The 21,109-nt window shown below is 42.3% G+C and overlaps 1 protein-coding gene across 1 annotated transcript in view; it reads right to left on the bottom strand.

Annotated features, from left to right (window-relative positions):
- MAP3K7 (mitogen-activated protein kinase kinase kinase 7) overlaps positions 1-9,230 on the bottom strand; it is a 48,773-nt gene extending 39,543 nt beyond the window's left edge. Inside the window, exon 1 of the mRNA XM_082481301.1 lies at positions 9,056-9,230. Coding sequence (XP_082337427.1) covers positions 9,056-9,145 — 90 coding nt within the window. The 5' untranslated portion in view covers positions 9,146-9,230. The remainder of the gene's footprint in view (positions 1-9,055) is intronic.
- Between the last annotated feature and the right edge of the window lie 11,879 nt (positions 9,231-21,109).

Raw genomic sequence — 21,109 nt, 5'->3', positions numbered from 1 at the left:
ACTTAGGGAAAAGGTGTGCATGTAATGATTTTTCCCAGCTGGATACAATTGGCCTTATCGTGCTAGGCTGAGTGAGACTCCTTTTAGAAGGCTCCTTTTCTCAATGTACCTCTTTTATCACACTCTTTCACAGTTATTGACTACGGCTGTCACATTTAATCCAGTCACAGAAAAAAAATTGCTATTTGAAAACAGTGCATATATGTCAGTTAAAAGACTGGTCTCAGATACATCTGATAAAATTTAATGAAGCAATGTGACTTTTTTTTTTTTTTTTTTTTTTTTTTACTTAGCCTGAATCATTTACAACAATTTGTGATGGATCAGGGTTACTTTTTTGGCTAGTCATATCTTTCCTTGCTGAAAAGACTTGTGTATGTCCATATGTACAAATTATGTGTTATGAATATAGTTTTAATATTATGACTATGTAATAAATACTACTTTTTTTAATACAAATTATATTTACTTTTTGCATGTATATAAAAATATAATCACATGTAGAACAAAAAAAGAAAGCCCAGGTATCTCTTGCATTTGATTCTACATGGTCAAATGCAGCCCGTAAGCCAATACAATTATATCCTGTTCCCCTGAAGATAAATCCATGAGTATTTGCAAGTTTAATACCAAGTACCAATTGGTACATTTATTTCCAGTTCACGTAGCAGAGAAACCATTATTTTTCAATTTTGCCATATTTTTAAATAACATTTCTATTCAATGAAGAAACTAAGATAAATGAGTGTATCACCCAATGGGATGTTTTACATTGAGCCACAAATGTCACAATACTTGGGCTCTAGTTGAAAACTGGAATAAATTCCAAGAACCAGATGCACTTTATAAAGTCCTGCTGATGACTGGGGGGAAAAAAAAAAAGTACAAAAAAAAAAAAAAAATCAGTGTCAGGCATCAACAGGAAGAGTTTACCAGGCAATCTAAATAATAATTACATAATAGAGAGCTGTGAGAGACCATCAGATATATACATTTTACGGTTGGTGAAAAGAGTTTGATAAATGACTATGCAGTCAAGGTTTCATAACAATTTACCAGTGACTTGGTGCCTGCTTAGGCAGAGGGTTGAACTTGAGAAGAGGACACGAATGCACTGAATATTTACCTAGGATACAGGGGAAAACAGAGAAGAGCTGATCCTCTGTTACAGCAGCTCAGCCTCTTGGACAGCATATGAAAGGAACAACCCTCAGAAGCAATGACAGATCTGATACAAACTTGAAGTTTATCGTATGTAAAAGCCCAGTACGCCTTTCCTACTTAATATGGAAAAAGTATCTTACTCATTGTAAAAACATCCTTCACAATCAACAGAATGGAGCTTGTGGTGGAGGATTCCACTTACATTCCATTTTCTTCCTGTAAGTTTCCACTGAATTTATTCATTAAAGGATTGAGTCTTAGAATTTGTTAGAACGGTTTAAACACTATGTAGTTTCCTTCAACACCGTGTGCTGGAACTAAGTAACTTAATAGCACAGGAGGGAGGCACTGCCTGAACTTTAGTTTCTTCACGCTCATTCCTTCTTGTCCCCTGCTGTTGGTGCCACACCATATGTTTGGGCAGTAGTGCATATTCTGAATTATATGAAGCACAGGTAATGGAACTATTGACACAACAAATCAATAAACAGCAGTTGTAGCACTGTGTATGTTTGGAAAATGATCTAAAAATAAACACATTATTTTGGTAAAAGATTTTGGCCGTCTAAATAGCTTCTAGGAGAAAAAAGGAAAATACAGGGCAGAGGACATGTTTAGAAATAGAAAACCAGGGCTTCTACTTTTCCACAGAATAGAATTAAGTTTGTCAAGTATCACTCGGTTAATACAGTGACACAGAAGCATTTTAAACTGGCAGAAATGCTTAAAGAGCTTTAAAGATTGAAAAGTTTCTATGAACTTATTACTCTCCTTATAAAATTCAAACCAGTAAAAAGTTACATTTTACTGTGTGGCAAAGTGACATGACTAAAGGTAGTGCCATTTGCATGTTTTCGAGATAATGCATTTAGAGTCTTATTTAAAGAATATGAACCATAGAAGAGCCCTGGAAAAAACATCACCTCTGCCTCTGCGTACAAATAGTATCAAATGCTGTACATAAACAAAGATACTGACTGGTAAGTATGTAGACTAGAAATCATGCAGGAAATAGAGACTGCAGATATGTTAAGGCCTAAAGGATGTATTTTGTCCTAAGGGGCATGACCAATAATGTCCCCCCCAGTAAAACAAGAAAAATGTCGCTGTTTATTCAGATGCACCCTATACCCCTATCAAACATCAAAACTTTGGAAGAATTAATTTCATCTTTGCATTCACTGCACAGGTTTTCTATTTGCTCAAAAATATAAAGACACAAAGTTTTCATTTCTGTCTGTGAAGTTTCCATGTTAGTTAGCTCTGCATGCTGGATATCTAGTGCTTTTCCTTCTAAAAAAACCTTGCTGGATATATAAGACAGCAATAAAATGTAATAGCTCCCTGGTTAGCAGATGTAGTATTCCTTGGAGAAATGTCTTCATAATTTGCAGTGTCTACATGACACATTTGTTTACAATTTTGGGAAGCAAGACAAGCAGTTAAAAAACAAAACAACACAAAACCAAGGAAACCTGTGCTTCTAAACAGACAGCAGTCTCTAAATTATCTTTACTATCTATGTCCCTTTGGTTACTGGCGTATTTGCAAATGAAAGGTTGATGCAAACTGAACTTTTGGATCTCTCAAGCTTCAGACACAATGCTGGGGGCAGGGGGCGAGAGGGGAGTTCTACAATGCTTTGTAAAAACAGAAACACATTTTAAAATTTATTTGCTTCTATTCTTTCTATCTACCAGAGTTCCAGCACTACCAATAAAGCATACTAATATTTTCAGTTTTTCACACATCAACACATGGAAAGCACATAGATTAAAAAATGAATGGCCAAGAGAAGCCACGAACAACAGCTTACAGCCCCTAAAAAAATATATGCCTACATTTTCTATCATTCATTTAACCAGTCTCAAATTCCAACTTTGGTTTCTCTGTGTGTGCTATGCTTTATTAAGCAGGTTGAAGCAAATCAGCCCCATGCCACAAATGACTGTGGCCAATACCCTGGCAGCACTTTTAGGAAGGAGTTCAGATCTGCCAATCTTACAGCTACGCACTTTGACTGGTTAAGTTTATTTGTATTAGTGCTCAACCCAATTCTAAATGTTGCTTTCCCTTTCTGGGATCCATACAGCAATGAAAAACACCCAAACCTCAACGTCCCCCAAAACACCCGCATAAGCAATCCCACTAATTTTAAGTAAACTAAGTAATTTAGTTTAGATTTAGTTTCCAAGTTTCAACTTCAATTTAAAGTTATGCAAAACACCATAAGAAAAAAGATTTCTTAACCAAAAAAATAATCAGTTATTAAAAATCAACTTCCTATTAAATATACGTAACTTCAGCTTGACACAAACTAATACAGTTGATCCATATTTAGGGCATCATCTGTTAGAGCAACACAACACTGTACAGATATTAGTTAGTGACTTGGCTATCTGAATTTAGTTCTGTTTTAGGGAATCATTCACTTTTCAACTCCTTCAGCACAGGCTTATGAAGAATCACAGTACCATCATATATGTTCCTAAAACTATGGGTGTTTCCAGAAATTCTTCCTTTGCTCTAAACACACAACCAAACCCTCTTTGCATTTCGATAGCTCAGTCCTTCTAAGAAATGCGTGCATCTCAAGCAAAGATAACAGTTTATCAGGTTGTACTTTCATTCCAGCCTTTTACATACTGATAGCCTTTTACAGATCTGTCTCAAGAACTGAAAGCATTTTAAATACCAGTAATTTAAAAACATTAACAAAACATTTGTCTGATGTTCTAGCATAAATCAATCTGTTCTGTTACCGCAGCCCAAACAGGCGATTCTAGTTTTAGACACAAAATGCTGGGTAACGAGGCACTCAGGGTGAAGGACTCCAACATGAGTTGGGCTTGTTGGGCTAGCACAGTCTAACATTACTGTCTTCGAAAAACACATAATCATTCTACAGTCAGTAAAATACTGCTAGAATCCACTGGGTGGAACAAGTAAGAGCCACGTGAAGCTTGTTCTGTTGTTTCGGGTTCCTTCCTCCCCATCCTCACACCCCAATTTCTGATAGCTGTTACGCTGTCACTCAGCTGTGACCTTAGCTGCTGCATTACACCTGGAACTTTCTTATTACCTCATAAATATGCATCTTGCTTTCATCACTGGAATAGAAGAGCCTGTGAGGTTTCTTTCCCGCGCATTCTTTACAAGAGTAAAATATAAGTTTATTTTACAGGACACAAATTGATTCATTGAATAAATTTGCATGTGTAGAATAAGTGTAAAGTCTTACATTAACAGTTTAAGTAGCTTATTAGCCATTTTCTAACACTTATTGCACACTAAATTTCATCCGCATGAAATCAGTGTTATGTAACTTCCGTTATAAATTCACACTCCAGCTGACACTTCAGCTATTTTCTTATGTAGATGAATGGAGGGAATCTTCCACTGGTATAACTAAACGAAATTAAAATAGTGATTTCAATTAAATCAGGAATGTATTTAAAGTAAAATCACAGAAATTCTGGCTTATGTTTTTACTATGTAGTCATTTTTTGCCTTCGCTTCTGGCTGCCCAACTTTGTACCTTGAAGGCTGACTTTCTGAAAAAGGCTGAGAAATTGTAGATGCAACTGACTTCAAATGGATTTCTAACTACCACCCTTGGCTCCTGTGAGTCAAGCCTTTGGTACTCACATCAGACATCCAAGAATATTTTTCAGATCTCAAGTCACACCTGCAGCTTTCATCCAAACACCTTCCAATTTTGCAGTTTTTTTAGAATGGGTATTCTACAACTGGACACAATCTCCCAGGACGTAAAAACAATGAAGTTTTACATACGGAGGCAGTAACAATTCCATGTTCAGCAGTAGTTTGCACAAACCTGCTTTACCTTGTAGTGTAACAAACATAATCAGTTACCTCATCTCATTAACTTTAAAAAAATTAACTACTATAAAAGGGAGTAAAAACCAGTTGTCACGTTGTATTCCTCATTCTCTTGTCTCTGAACTGCTCTACTCCATAATTGCAAGGAACACATGCACTTCTTAGCACACTTCTCAGGCAGTTAATGAAATTATTCATCGGTTTCAAAAATGTCTAAGGTAGGTGAACATGCCATAAATTGTAGCTCCTTAGTTGCTGGCACCTTAAGTAGGTTTTCTAAAATAAATATTTAGAAAGCTTACCTGTTCATCTTTAAGAAAATATTACCCTAAATCCCCTTAGAATTTGCTACTGTTGCCCAAACAGACTGCTGAAAATAAACTTCAGCGTATACTACACTATATCAGCAGAGCGTTAAACAACAGCTTCCAAAATAATTTATGCTTTCAGACTGTTCAAAAGCAACTTGCAACTACACAAACATGGCAATGTTTTTCAATCTGGCTACATCAGACAGAGACTGGGAAGGGCAACAGCATACACGACCTGACACACAGCTTTTGTCTGTGGGATCCAAGGCATACATACGTCCTGTGATGAAGAGGTCTGCCTTTTGGTCATGTATGGGACTGTTATCGAGTTACATGACGGAGGAAGGGCTGGGGGATTTTCAGGAAAGACTGGCAGGGAGCAGGTTGCCAGAACAACTCAAAATCAAAGTCTGTTCATGGGTTAGATGGGAAAGCTCCTCTGGGAAGAAGATACAGCAGTATTTAGGCTAGATTTAAATATGAGACTTTAGGATAGGGCTGTTAGGCTTTTTATTGTTAATTTGATTTCAATTATATTAAGTTTTCAGATAAATTCTGTAGTTTTATTTATTCAGTTTCTAATGATTTGTCTATCTAATACCTGAAAACTTAAGAGAGGGAATTCTCAGAGTCAGAAATGTGCATGATAAAGTAGGGAACATTTCTGTTGAATCCAAATTTTTGCGTTGGTTATCCTCTCCTAGTTTTGAAGATGCTCCCACTATGTCACATCAATTTTGATTTGACTCCAACTCATTTAGAATAGTAATCTCTACATTTTACTTCAATCTAAACACTTCAAATAATGAAAAGGCAGCTTGGAGACGTGTTTGACTGGTGGGCAGTAACACTACAGTACACTTAGATTATAGTCATGCGCATGGTAGCTAAAACAAAATGTGGTATATTCTTGATATTATCCAGTAGAGTTCAGCCAAATCTAAATGAAAGCGCACTTATAGATCCCACATTTATTAGCAAGGACTCAGGGCCTGCAAGTATTCCAGAACTTCAATATCTATTAATAAACCAGTGGCAGAGTGGGACTGCTATCTGCTGACAAAACAAGCCTTGATAATACAACAGCAAAGCTATGATTATACAAGCATTCATTTGAGTTTCCAGTGTAGATCTGTTGACACTCCATTTTGAAACATCTGAAGTTTGCCAAGCATATTAAAATCTGTCCATTTTGAGCCCTTACAGCCATTTAAAAATCCTTGAAAACTTCAGAGCCTGAAGTGAGAGCACAGAAAATCCTTAGTAATGATGTACGTTTTGTTATGACTACAAAGTTGACTATTTGCACTGAAACTGCATCATGAGTAAGAGGTGAACACTCACAGTTGAAAAAAGCAAGGTCCAACCTAACTATGGTCTCTAATTCACCTGTTTTATTGTAAAGTAGCTCTTATTTCTTTCTCCGTGCAATGATGTTTAGACCGTTCAGCACTATGGTATCCCTGTTGCCTAAAAGAGTTTCTGGTAGGACAGGTACACCAAGTGTAACTCAAAATGCTGTACCAGCTGTCATCAGATTTTCTCATGAAGAGAACACTTTATCAGAGCTCCCTTATTTATACCATGTGAGTTTTTTCATCTCCAACAGAGATACTACTTTGAGGATAATGCAACAATCACACTAAATAAAGCACAAATTACTGCTTAAGCATCGTCTCCACATACATTTTCGCGCACATAATCCTCTCTCAGTGGGTGCTAGGCAGGTATGTAGGACACAGACAAGCTCCTAACACTAAACCTTAGAATGATAAATTCTAAATACACCAATTACACACTATGCAGCTCCATACTTCCTACATGTAAAATAGCAATACAATCCTTGGTAACAGCCTTCCCAAGGGTGTAATGAGGATTAAAGATTTGTATAGCGTTTTATTCATTCAAAGTGCTATGTTTAACATATCAGGTGTGCTACTCACTTCTTGAGCCATCACAGGGCACCTTTTTATGATGGTTAAGTTCCTATCAACTTTATTTTCTTCTCTGGGTGAGAAAATCTATTTCTCCCAAAGCATGTGATTTGATCCCTGTCCATTAGCAAGTGTTGCAAAAATGTCAGTATATTATCCAATGCAAAAATACTTCAATTTTCCAAACACCATAGAGTTTTCTCACTTCAGAACAGTTAAATGCATAAAGGGAAGAGGACCTATTAGAGTTACAAAGTCAAAAATCTTCATGATTGCCATATTCATAGAAAGGGTAAAATGCAATCTTTTGGAATATATTACCTTCTGAGAATTCCCAGTGTCTGCTAGGGTAAAAGCTAAAGTTATCACAACAATACTTGAAAACAGCAAAAAGTGCCCAGGTGTTCTATGAAAATATTGCAGATTTTATGTTCTGTGAACTCTCCCAGGCAACACAAGTCCATCATAATAATTACAAACAAACCACTATCTAGCAAACCACTTTAAAAACTTGAGATGCTGGTTGTCATATCTGTGAAAGCTACTACACAAAACTAAATTCACTTCCACATAAACTTTTTTAAGAAAAAGAGGGCAAACATTACTGAAAGGGAAAGATGTTAATCTACAAATAAAAGCACAAAGATTGTTTCAGCAGTCTTGGGTGTCTGGTAGGTCCAGATTCTACAAGTAGGCCTCATCAAATTTAGCATGGATTTGCATGAAGCAACTTCATTCCTGTAGAGACACTAGCAGGGGAGGAAGAAAAGTATCCAACAGCAGCAATATTTTTGTGTGCTTCTGAGACTTCAACAACACTGTGGTATATACATACTACTGAGCTCTTTAGTAAAGCATGTAAGCTATCCTAGATCACACCCATCCTACTTTCGCAGGAAATCCAGACAGACGAAAGGTACATATGAAATCCTGTACTTTGTCCATCCCATTCCAGCCTCAAAGAATTTAAGGCAATAATTTTACTATGAAACTTTCTACAGAAGAAGAAGAAATACTTGCTTCCAACTATGTTATATGATAACTGAATGTCATTTCCTGGGTAGCATGCACAGGTCACAAGTGAAATGTTACAGATCCAGGAGTGCAACATCACTAGCCTGTGTTAAGAAAAAATAACACAAAAATATCTGTACATCCTTACAGTTAACAGAGCTGTAAATGTAGCAAATAATTAACACTGGTATGATAATTATATACACAATGGTTCAGTTAGGGGGCAGAAGGAGAAAGCAGGAGCATACAGAAATAGAGATCCAAAAGAAACATCAGAACTAACAGTTCCCTCTTGTGACAGCGTTTGACAACTGTGTTTGCCACCCGTACAAAAGTGGGTGGCAAAATGGACGGTGAAACTTTTAAAGTCCTGAACAGATCTATCCCGCTTCAACAAAACCCCACGGTACAGCACCCAGCACCAGGCTTGGGAGAAGTCATCTGGCACCCCCGCTTCCAGCCACGCCGCCTTTGTTCTCTGGTGCCAACCGCTGCAGCATCCAGAGGGGAAGGGACACCCCCACCCCCTCCCCCAGGCAGGTGCGCTCGGGGGGTGTCCCGACAGCCCCCAGCACCCAGGAAGCCCCCGCCGCTCCTCCCGCCAGCGGGGGGACGGCGCCGGGGAGGGCAACCCCGGGGCCCCTCGGGGGGTGCGTCAGGGCGGGCGCCGCGGCGGGGGCCCGGCTCTCCCCTCCCGCCGTCCCGCAGGCCGCGCCCGGGGAACCGGGGAGGGGTGATTGAGGGAGGTTGCGTGTGGGGAGGCCGCCCGGCGGCGGGGCCCTCGCTCACCTCTTCCACCTCGATCTCTTTGTAGTCTATTTCTTCGAAGTTGAGGACCGGGGGGGTTTCAATCATTTCAGCGGAGGCGGCAGCGGACATCCCTCCTCTTTCACCTGGGGGAGGAGAGGCCAGGGCCGGCCGGGGGCGGAGGACTGGGCGCCGGGCAGCCGGGGGCCTGGGCCGCGGCCGGGGCTACGCGGGGCGCGGCGGCGGCTTCTGCCCTCCGCGCGGGCGCAGGTCGGGGAGGGCCCCGCCGAGGCGCCGCCTGGGCCGCCGCGCGGGGCGAGGCCGCATCCGCAGCGGCCGCGGGCCTCAGTGGCGGCGGGCGGAGGAGGCCACGCCGGCGGCGGCGGCGCCGCCGCTCCGCATCCCGCGCCCTCCCGCACCCCCGCGGAGCGCCGCGCCGGCTGCCCTAGGCCGCGGCCTTTGCGGAGCCCAGGAGCTGCCTGGGCCGCACGTCCCCGGCGGAGAGAAGGGGGCGTCCCCGGGGCCGAAGCTGGCCGCCTCCGCCGGCCCCAGCAAACAGCGGGGCGAGGGGGCCGCGGCGGTGGTGGGGGAGCCGCTCAGATCCGCGCCGCGGCCACCGCCGCCGCTGACATCAGAGCCGCTTCCTGCTGCCCCGGCCGGGGAGGCGGGGAAGGGAGCGCCGCGGGAGGGGGCGGGAAGGGAAAACGCGCCGGCAGCGGCTGCTACTCAGGCGGCCGCGGCGGGGCCACGGCCTGGCGGCGGCGGCGGCGGCGGCGACCCCGCCCCCGCCGCGCCCCGCCCCGCCCCACCGCCCGCCTCCGCCAGGGGGAGCAGCCGCCGCCGCCGCCCCAGCCCCGGCCTCGGCCTCGCTTCCTCTTCCTGCCGCCTCCGCCGGCGCTGGCGGGGCGGTAGTGGCCGCCGGAGAAGCGCCGGTAGCGGCGGGCAGCGCTGGCTGCCCCCGAAGCAGGAAGGACGCCGCTGTCTCGGCCGGGGCTGGAGGGGCGGAGGCAGGCGGGTCTCCCCGGGCTGCGGGCAGCTGCCGGGCTCGGCCCGGCTCGGCGCACCTCGGGAGGCCGGCGGGGGGTAGAGGGACCCGGCGGCGCTGAGGAGGCCGCGTTAGCGTCGTGCGAGAGCAGGGCAGCGCGCCTGGAGTGCTGAAAGTGCCTTTTCCTAATGTGTGTGTGTGTGTATATATATATGTATGTGTTTCCCCAGGGAAGGAGGTGTACGTATGGGGGATGTGTGTCTTGGGACGTGTTTTCACTGAAGGCAGAAGCACACACAGCGTTGGCGTGTGCTCTTGAGTAGCTCTTTCTCAGGGGGAAGCGCGTGTAGGAAGGCAGCTGGGGAGCGGAGGGTAATTAAGCAAATGATGTAAACATGTAGCAATAAGGGAATAGGATTTGGGAATGAACGTATACCTTAACTGCTCCCTCGCCAGTCCCCAGCTAATGGGAATCTCAGCCCGCTCTTCCAACAGATTTGACTTGCAACGCATCAGTGTTTTGATGGTAAATTGCCCATGCCGAGGCTTCAGGGCAACGGACAGTGTGAAATCAGTGCTGGGATGAGTGGATGTAGCTTCGGTGTTTCGCCGAAACAGCTGTGCTTCGTTTTGATATGTTTAGCCTCAGGGCTATATATAAAAAGTTATGTTATTGTACAATGCTATTAATAGTATGTGATTTTAGTAGATCTAGTAAGCTTTCCTAGATCTTCCTCTGCTAAAATGCTAGTGAATGTCTGTACCTCACAGTGAAGTCTTGAGAATGGGAGGTAGAGCCGGTTTACAGAGCTAGCCTGAGAAAGCTGCTTAAGCAATTAGCTAGGAAAGAGAAGATCAAGGACAGACTATCATTTTGGGTTGTTTGCTCCCCTCTTGCCTTTTTCTGTCAGCTGTAGTAATTTGTCCAGATGCCTAGCAATCCAGAAATCCCAGACAAGCAGTCACGATGCCCATACCGGTTGACTGTGTTGCATGCAAGATGAAACTAGTCTCCAGAACAGGTTGGGTCTGTGCAATTACATTGCACAAATGATCTGTGTGCGTGTGGGGAGCGGACTCATATCCTGAATGTGTTGAGTTCCTGTTGCTTTTTGATTTTCTGATATGATTTGATCTAGAAGGATCTAGAAAGATTCGTGAGACCCCACCTGGAATACTGCATCCAGCTCTGGAGCCTCCAACATAAGAAGGACATGGGCCTGTTGGAGTGGGTCCGGAGGAGGGCCAGGAAGGTGATCAGAGCAGAGGGTTAGAGCACCTCTTCTAAAAGACAGGCTGAGAGAGTTGGGGTTGTTCAGCCTGAGGAAGAGAAGACTCCAGGAAGACCTTATAGCAGCTTTCCAGTATCTGAAGGGGGCCTACAAGAAAGCTGGAGAGGGACTTTTTACAAGGGCATGTAGTGATAGGATGAGGGGTTTTAAATTGGAAGAGGGTAGATTTAGATGAGATATTAGGAAGAAATTATTTACTGTGAAGGTGGTGAGGCACTGGAACGAATTGCCCAGGGAAATTATGGAGGCCCCATCCCTGGAAGTGTTCAAGGCCAGGCTGGATGGGGCTTTGAGGAACCAGGTCTAGTGGGAGGTGTCCCTGCCCGTGGCAGGGGGGTTGGAACTAGATGATCTTTAAGGTCCCTCCCAACCCAAACCATTCTGTGATCTAAAGAGACTTCTGTTAGATGTGGGAAGGTTCCAGGTACCACAAAATTTGGCTAATATGTCCTTCATCCAGCAATGGGATTATTTGGAGCCTCTAGTTTCTCAGAGGTTATATATAGGTTTGGATGTTCATATTGACCCTGGTGCTCTCCAGGTGTGTAGTCTCTGGATGATTTGGATCTAGCACCAGCTTATACTCAGAGGTGTATTTGATTTTTGTTTTCATCAAGGTTATGTTAGTGCACATCTTGATCGTACTGTGACATGGACTCACAAAGTTCCATGTGTGTACCTGGACCTGGCGACTTCTTAAAGGAAAGTGTATCACTGTTGTATAAGCAGCCACTACTGTCTCAGCTGCTGAGTGTGCAATATATTGTTTTTTGAAAGATGAAGAATATGGGTTTCTAAGGTATTCAGAGAATGCAGATCAGATCAAAACCAGACTCATAGGTTTTCATAGGTAAATTCATAGTGCTGGGTGAACTGCTTCAGTTCTCTAAACACCTTTAAGACTGAGGTTCAAGGCAGCCAACACATAAAGTCAACTGAAGCCAAGGAACAGCTGTGAAAGAAAAAAAAAGACATGCAAAAATCTATCACTGCTGTTTTTGATACCTAGTTGCAATCTTGAGTGTCATGTCAGGTAGAATTCTGAACTTAAAACTTCTCGTTTTCTTTTTTTTGGACACGTATGCTATGCATTGGGGAAGGTGAACTACATCAGTGCTTTGTTGAAAGATGGCCAGGTGGGTCATGGTACTTTAGGTGGCAGTTGGTGATCTCTAGTAAAAGTAACTGAATATTTTGCTTTTTGTTATGTTTCACAGACCTCTCTTGTGGATATATATGAGTGACAGTTGCCGTCTTTTATATTTTAGTGGTGAAATTTTTCTGTTACCTTTCTTTTTTTTTGTTGTTGATGAGAATAGGAGCATAGAGGAGAGCATTTCAATTACAGTTGCTTGTAAGATTAATTTCCTTTCAGAAATTGATGTAGAAATATGTATCTCAAAAATAATGAGTTCTCCTTTTGTGAAGGCAGAGTCATCATCATTATCAAAATGTCACTGTTGTGAAGATCAGGTGGGGTTTTAAGGATGTGGAAATTTTGATGTTACTTCTTTTTTTCTTGACTGACAGTTGTAATTAGCTGTGTTGGGGACTGAGTATAACTTGTACGTCCCCAAAACAGAGTATTTTAAATATTTATCCAACAAACACATTTGAAGGGTGAAGGAAAAGAAAAGCTGCACCCTCCACAAGCTGTATTTATCTTGGAGAAAAGGTGCTCTTCTGTTTAGAAGAAAAACCTAGAACCTTGGAAGCCCCCGTTCTGGATCTCAGTCTCCTGTCTCTAACATTGGAAAGAGGTTTTTCTGCTGGGAAGGTGACCACTTAAAAATTGTCGGAAGTCTCAGGATACCACAGCCAGAGCATCCACAAATGCTCAAACCTGAGGTAACTGTTGCCGAGCTGTTTGTAGCTCCTATCATGGAGCAGGTTTAAGAGCTATGTTTTTTTCAAGAGATTAGGCAGTAGGTCTTATGCAAAATGTAAAGTAAGTCTACAGGGCCAGCTTAATGGACCTGAGACTTAGCCCGAACATCTGGATATCTTAGCTAAAATGTATCCAACATGTACAGAATCTTAGAGCTTAGAATTTGGGCACGTTTTCTTGAGTACAGACAAATGTGCAGACATATTATCCTTGCTACCTTCTGTCCAGCTCCCTTAAAGTTACTCCATGTAACTGTTGTGGGAGTTTAAGAAGAGTAAACAAGCATTATTTTTCATTAATTAAAAAAAAAGCCAAGTGATTTCTTCTTTCAAAAGATTTCAAATTGTGTCATATTTTGAGTATACGCATTTTTTTTTTTCCATTTGGTTAAAATATTTTAAGCAATGGAAGAATGATACTAGAAAGCAGTGGTGGATGGTCTCAACAACTGGCATACCTAGAACAAGAAAGGTTCCTTCTAGCTCTAAGCACAGGAATAGTTCAGGTTTCTAACAAGAGTGACTCTATATTTTTCTTGTTAAATATTGTCTTGTAAATATGAAGTTATGACTATGACATTTCAGTTCATGGCAACCCTGTGTGATTAAAGTCCTTGACACCAGTTGTAGAACTGATTTCAAGTTATCAGTCTGTGTGTTGCAAAGTATCTGGATGTACGCTATTCATAGGAAACGTACAGGAATTGAAAGGAGAGGAATTAGCCTGGATGACTAGGTGACGAGAACTAGCACATGAACTGTCTTGTGCACTGCCTTGCAAGTGTGAGGCCAGAGCAGGCCTCTGGTGACCAGTAGTGTGGAGCACACCAAGAAAGATATGTGCCGTACGGATTCAGGTCCCAGCTAGGAGGTACCCCAGAGAAGCCCACTTTTTGTTCCAATGCAGGTAGAGTGAAAATGTCTTACAAATCACCATGATGGTGTTGTAAGTTTTCTGTTGCTCAGCATGGCAGAGTTGTTGCCTAATCCAGTCTTCTCATGTAGCTCCTTTGGCTCTTGTGTTAAGATTTCCCAAGAGCAGGTTGCAATATTTTGAGTGTCAGATTTCACTGTGAATCTCAATGATTTCACCAATTCTGTCTTCCATTACCGGTTTGCCAGCTCTTGCAAAGCAGCACAAGGGTGTCTTCTGCCAAATACACTGAGATAGCAGCCCTGACACTCTTCATGCTTTCTTATTCTTTCTCTTTCTGGGAAGACTTTCCACACTACATAACGTCTTCTAAAACGCTATGAATTCTTTCAGTTGCAGTGTGCCTTATCATTTGTAATAAAATACATATATTAAAAAAATATAATAAAAGCCTTGCAAAATAAATGCATGTGCTGCTTTGCTAAATACCAAACACAACTGTATGCAGGGAACTGTATTCACTTTGGCAAAAAGAAAAAAGTTCTCTCAAAGAGGGTAGATTGAGATTAGATATGAGAAATAGATTCTTTACTGTGAGGGTGGTAAGACACTGGAATAGGTTGCCCAGGGAAGTTGTGGAGGCCCAACCCCTGGAAGTGTTCAAGGCCAGGTTGGATGGGGCTTTGAGGAACCTGGTCTAGTGGAACGTGCCCTCGCCTGTGGCAGGGGGGTTGGAACTTGATGATCTTTGAGGTTCCTTCCAACCCCAACCATCCTATGATTGTATGAATGTTACAGGAACTCAAATGGTCACAACTGTTTCTGAACCTTATTTTGCACATCTCTCAAAGTTTACAAAGGTGCAAAAACTGATCCAGGCATCTAAGTTTGTGTTGGTCTGCTCTCAGTAGGCTTTAAAATAAAATGTGGAGGAGAGAATAATGAAAAAGCATGGAGGTAAATGGAATGAAATGTCATATCTTTTTAATCAAAGGTAGATTATCTCAGATTAACAAAAGATCAGTTTTGATAAATTCTGTGATATTTTTAGGCAAAGGGAATGGATAGAACTATTCTGTCTTGATTGTATTTGATATATTGCCTTGTGGGAATTTATTAATTAAGTTGGACATGATAAGAGTCATTAAAAGGACTGAAAGTGGGTAAGGAGGGTAGGGGAGTAGTCAGAAGACAATGGGGACTATCAAAAGGGAAGTACTGGAATGAAGTTACTAATAGATTTTTTTTTTTTTAAGATTCGATTTTGAGAACAACCTTGTTAATAATTTCATTAATGATGTTGATAAGAGAATTAGGAGAGTGACAGTGATTCTGGTGACAGAAGTTTAGACAGCATAGTTAATGGAGAGGAGGAAAAGAATATCAAAAGGGAAAAATTAGATGACTCCAAGGACAAGGGAAATAAAGTGGCTAATATTTAAAATATTAGAGTGCAAGTTCATGAATTAATTTGAGAACTCATAACATCTTGTTAACCTATAACTGATTGGGAAGAGGTGAAGAAGGATACAACTTGCATGTTTTAACTGGTTTTAGGAAGACTATGATTCTTGTAGATAATGCACCTAGAAAAAAGTGCAAGCTTATATATCCTGTATATCTCCAATACAAGGTTATGCAGACCTCATCTGAAAGACTTTACAGTGTTGGTTATCTGCTTTCCAAGAAAAATGAATTGAGACCTAACTAGTTACAGAGAATAGCTACAAAGATGGTCAAGATAAGAGAGGGCTTACCACAGAAGGGAAAATAAAACAACTTGACGTGTTTAATCCTGCAAAACAAAAACAGAGAGGATATATGTTGCCTCTTTTAAAGAGATTGGAAAGATAAAGATATTGCGGAGGTCAACAGTACTGATGGAAAGGTGAACATAACAGTTCATTTCAAGCAAAAGAAAACTTCTTTTGGCCAAAGAATCCTGTTAATGCATGTAGATTGGAAACCTGAAAAAGGTTTCTTGCCATCAGGGCAAAAGTCGTTTCACTAGATAGCGCCTGATCGGTGAAATCATTTATTTGTTATAACTATCTGTGAGAGCAGAGTACTGTATTCATTACCTAAGGAGGTCTCTTCCAATCATATGTTGGCCTAGCAAGTGCTATTAAAAGTGTAAATAATATAATTAATTTTCATCATGGTCTTTCTTTAGCTGAGTATATGTTGAAATGAACTGTTATGTTCTCAAGATGAACTAAAAATTATATTGACAGAAGTACATGAGTAAGGCCTTGTTCTGAAGTACGAGGTGAAGTTTGGATGGAGGGGAGATTTTTATTTTCTTATTTCTTGGAGAAGCATCACACTCATGAATCAGAGCCAGTGGAGGGAATTCTTGCAGGTATGGTTTTTAAGCAATATTAGAAAAGGGAGATGATAGCCTGATATGTTTTATGTAAGACACAAGCGGTGGAGTACCACAAAGCGCTGGAGCAGTGGACTGGAAATAGGCAGGGAGACTGTTCATGGCTTTCATCATGTAATGGCTAAAGACTAATGTAGCCTGAGTGCACATCCACTGAAGCTTATGGGGATGAGAAACTTGTTTTCAAAATCTTTCCATTCTAGAAGATCTATTCTGCTGTTTACATGAGAAACACAAATAGATGCTCTGTGTGCTTAGTTTCTGGTTTCACACCACTAGATCTGACAGAAACAAGGAACATGTAGAGCTGTAAGTCAAATGGAGAACCTGGTCTATGAAGAAAGTCTGAAAGATTAGGTCTTTTCTCCTTGGAGAAGGCTCAGGAGAGGACCTTGTCGCAGTATTCCAGTGCTTGAAGGACAGATACAAAGAGGATGGAGGCTCTCTCTTCATAAAGAGTCACATGGAGAAGACAAGGGGCAACGGGTACAAGTTGTACTGGGAGAGGTTTCAGCTTGATAAGAGAAAGAAATTTTTTACAGTGAGAACAATCATTGACTGGAACAACCTCCCCAGAGGTGTGGTGGAGTCCTCATCATTGGAGGTTTTCAAGATGCAACTGGACACGGTGCTAGATAATCTCATTTAGCCTCCCTTTCCCACACAAGGTTGGATGAGATGATCTTTCGAGGTCCCTTCCAACCTGGGCTGTTGTATGTTTCTAGGAAGTATGCTAGCAGGCTAGAAACATCTCTGCAGAAGGCAGCCTGATTCTTGTGTGGTTCACAACAGCCAACGATGTGCATGCCAAACACAGACCTGCAGCTCCAGCCTGGTTCCGTGTGCAGGAGTGCCTTGTGCATGGCTCTGGCTTCTGGTCGATTGTGGATGTGTGTTTGGCTAACAGCCTGTGTATGCACATGGAGGACTCAACGATGCCACTAAAGAGTCATATTTCTAATTGATGTCTGATTCACATGTTATATAAGCAATATGCTGAAAGTCACTGTTTTGTAATGGGCAATAAAAATCACAAAGACCTGGCTCTTTTAAAGAGGTACTTGTTAACGTGCTTTGCCATACATCATTAGGTTGGTATATCTTTCTAGAAGATATCTTAAAAAATGGTCAGTCAAAATCATCTGTAATCAAGATAACATGTTCACACCAGTAGAAGAATAAAGCAAATACAATCACAGAAGAAAGAAGTAAGCAGTTTATATCACTGTACCACTTGTTTGGTAATGAAATATGGACATTGTCTTCTGATTTACTGGGAGCACAAGACCTACGATGTTCCCAATTAAATGAGATCAGATAGGAGCAAAAGTCACAGTAAAACTGAAAGTGACAAATCACCAGAATTTTTCCTGTCACCCCTAGAAATTTCCAGTCAGGTGGTACTTGACCACTGTCAGTAATTGAGTGTTTCATAAAGGCAATGGTTCTTCAGGCCATTACTATAAGCCATTACTTCAACAGCCAGATCAATGTAATAGAAGTGCTGAGCCAATTAACTTGGTAAGGCCTACTTTTTGTCATAACCTCAACAAGTTCTAGCATCTAAGCATATCATTTTTCAGTGAGCACGAATGTATCTATCTATTGGTATCAGACCAGTAGGTTAGATGTTAATGACACTGGAGAGAATTTCTTCTTGGTGAAGGTCAAGGTGCTGAGTGTAAAATCATTATTCTCTTTTATACCTAGTAGTTCATAAATTTACTCCCTGCAACAAGGCTCAATTTCTTTAAAATTTTAGAGAATTTTAACCTACAGCTGCCATCTTCTAGGGGAGAATCCAGCCCCAAAGACAGTGAATGTTTTATGTGGGAAGTGCTCTCGGTCATTCCCCTTGATGCTCTTCAACTCCATGTTATTCGCCATTTACTGGAGCAAGGGAAGGAGCCTAAAGAATGTGTTGTTACTCCCTAATTCGATTGATTTTTAGGTATTTTTCACAAAGTGGAACAAGACAAGATGAAGAATACTCAATTCATAATGCCCTAAAATTGATATTTAATCACCTCTTTGGGAGATGAATGTTTGATGAATGGTTGAATCCCCTTAGGCAGAAGAAGAATTTGAATGGTGATCTGTTGCATAATGACTGAACTATTAGATAAGAAAGGCTCATAACAGTGATACTTGCTTATCTTCCATCTCCTATTGGTTACAGAATCATAGAATTGTCTAGGTTGGAAGGGACCTTTGAGATCATCAAGCCCAACCGTTAACCTAACATTGTCAAAACCATCACTAAACCATGTCCCTAAGCGCCATGTCTACCCATCTTTTGAATACCTCCAGGGATGGTGATTCCACCACTCCCCTGGGCAGCCTGTTCCAATGTTTGATAACCCTTTCTGTGAAGAATTTTTTCATAATATCCAATCTAAACCTTCCCTGGTGTAACTTGAGGCTGTTTCCTCTTGTCCTATCGCTTGTTACTTGGGAGAAGAGACCGACCCCCACCTCTCTACAACCTCCTTTCAGGTAGTTGTACACAGTGATAAGGTCTCCCCTCAGCCTCCTTTTCTCCAGACTAAACAACCCCAGTTCCCTCAGCCACTCCTTGTAAGACTTATGCTCTAGACCCCTCACCAGCTTTGTTCCCCTTCTCTGGACATGCTTCAGCACCTCGATATCTTTCTTGTAGTGAAGGGCACAAACCCGAACATGATATTTGAGGTGGGGCATCACCAGTGCTGAGTATAAGGGGACAATCACTTCCCTAGTCCTGCAGGCCACACTATTCCTGATACAGGCCAGGATGCTGTTGGCCTTCTTCGCCACCTGTGCACACTGCTGGCTCATATTCAGCTGACTGTTGACCAACACCTCCGGGTCCTTTTCCACCAGGCAGCTTTCCAGCTATTCTTCCCCAAGCCTGTAGTGCTGCATGGGGTTGTGACCCAAGTGCAGGACCCGGCACTTGGCCTTGTTGAACCTCATACCATTGGCCTCAACCCATCCATACAGCCTGTCCAGATTCCTCTGTATGGCCTTCCTACCCTCAAGCAGGTCTACACTCCTACCCAACTTGGTGTCATTTGCGAACTTACTGAGGGTGCACTTGATCCCCTCATCCAAGTCATTGATAAAGATATTAAACAGAACGGCCCTGGAGAACACCACTGATGACCAGCTGCCAACTGGATTTAACTCCATTTACCACAAGTCTTTGGGCCTGGCTTTCCAGCCATTTTTTTACCCAGCAAAGAGTACACCCATCCATGCTATGGGCAGCCAGTTTCTCCAGGAGAATGCTGTAGGAAATGATGTCAAAGGCTTTACTAAAGTCCAGGTAAACAATATCCACAGCCTTTCCCTCATGCACTAAGTGGGTCACCTTATCAGTCCAGCACAGAATTTCATTTGATTTTCTTGAAAATGTCCTTAATGAGAATGTTAAAGATGAGCAATTAAAAGGCTGAAAATAACACAGCACACAAATGTTTCAGATCAGCGGCTAATTTGTCAAGTTGAGAAGCTTGTACTGCCTCGTGTTGTGTGATGGAGTGGAGGCGCAGCTGCAGAGCCCTTTCCCCACTGCTGTGGCTCCATGGTGCTCTGCAGCTGTTCTTTTCTTGCATCTAGGAAGAGCCTGCACTGAAATGCAAAGAGATACCACTGCCTTCCCTCTGGGTCAGACATCGAATTCTCAAAAACATTTCATTGTCTAATTCATTTACCTTGGTGAGACCTGGAGGCCTGTGCCCTCTTGGAAATCTAAATCTGTGTCAGTTGGCCCCTGCTTGTGAAGAGGAAGAAATGCAAACTTTTGTAAAAAAATTACATACGTAGATCTCATAACTGGGGGAGAAAACTCCAAACCTAGCTGATGTCTAGATTCATAACCAGCCTGAAGTGATAGCTTTGAGACTTGCGTATTTTTTCTCTGAGAAAGTCTCTTGACCTCCCAGACCGTTGAGCATATATGGCTAGTGGCACAGCAGGCACTCAAGGTAAATGTGGTGTGTGATGGCAGCAGCCATAGCTCTGCGCTTTGTAATGATATCTACTCCCAACATGTGTGACAGGTCCACCCTGATGGAAACTGGGGACTGAACCAGGGGGACTGGGGGGAGAGGCCATGACTTTGAGGTGTTGGTTTGTGGACCTGGAGAGCACAGGGGAAGGGAGACACACAGCAGGCATTGGTTTTAAGTCCTTCTGCCAACTAGAATGTGTGTTTGGAGATGAGAGGTGCTGCCTATGTTGGGAAGAGAGCAGGGAAAGTGGGTCTGCAGAGCATGGGTTCCTAAAAGAGCAGGTGGGTGCAAAGGCATTGCTCCTGCATATGAACACTACCTGGCAATCGACCATAGTTGCTGTGACTTATATGCTAATTAAGGCCACACTCACTGCCACCACTAATGATGGGACCTGAGCCGACTGTTTTGTATCCTTCCTCTGCGGCTTATGGCACAATATGTACATTAGTTCAGATCGCATTATCCAAATCATATGTACAATGTGCAACCTGGAATGTATTATCAGGATGCAAAAATAGGGAGTAAGTCTATAATCTGTTGTACATTAGGTTTCGGATTCACCTCAGCAGAATGTGATCAGCTGAAAGTTAGACATCTGGTTTCCAGGTGCCTCTTTGATCAGTAAGAAGAGATAGGCATCTTCAGAGGGTATTTCTTCGCATCTGTCATAGACA

Source organism: Vanellus vanellus (genome assembly GCF_965231255.1).
Source record: "Vanellus vanellus genome assembly, chromosome: 3".
Taxonomy (NCBI): Eukaryota; Metazoa; Chordata; class Aves; order Charadriiformes; family Charadriidae; genus Vanellus; species Vanellus vanellus.
The sequence above is the reverse complement of the archived record's forward strand: the minus strand, read 5'-3'. Positions and strand labels throughout refer to the sequence as shown.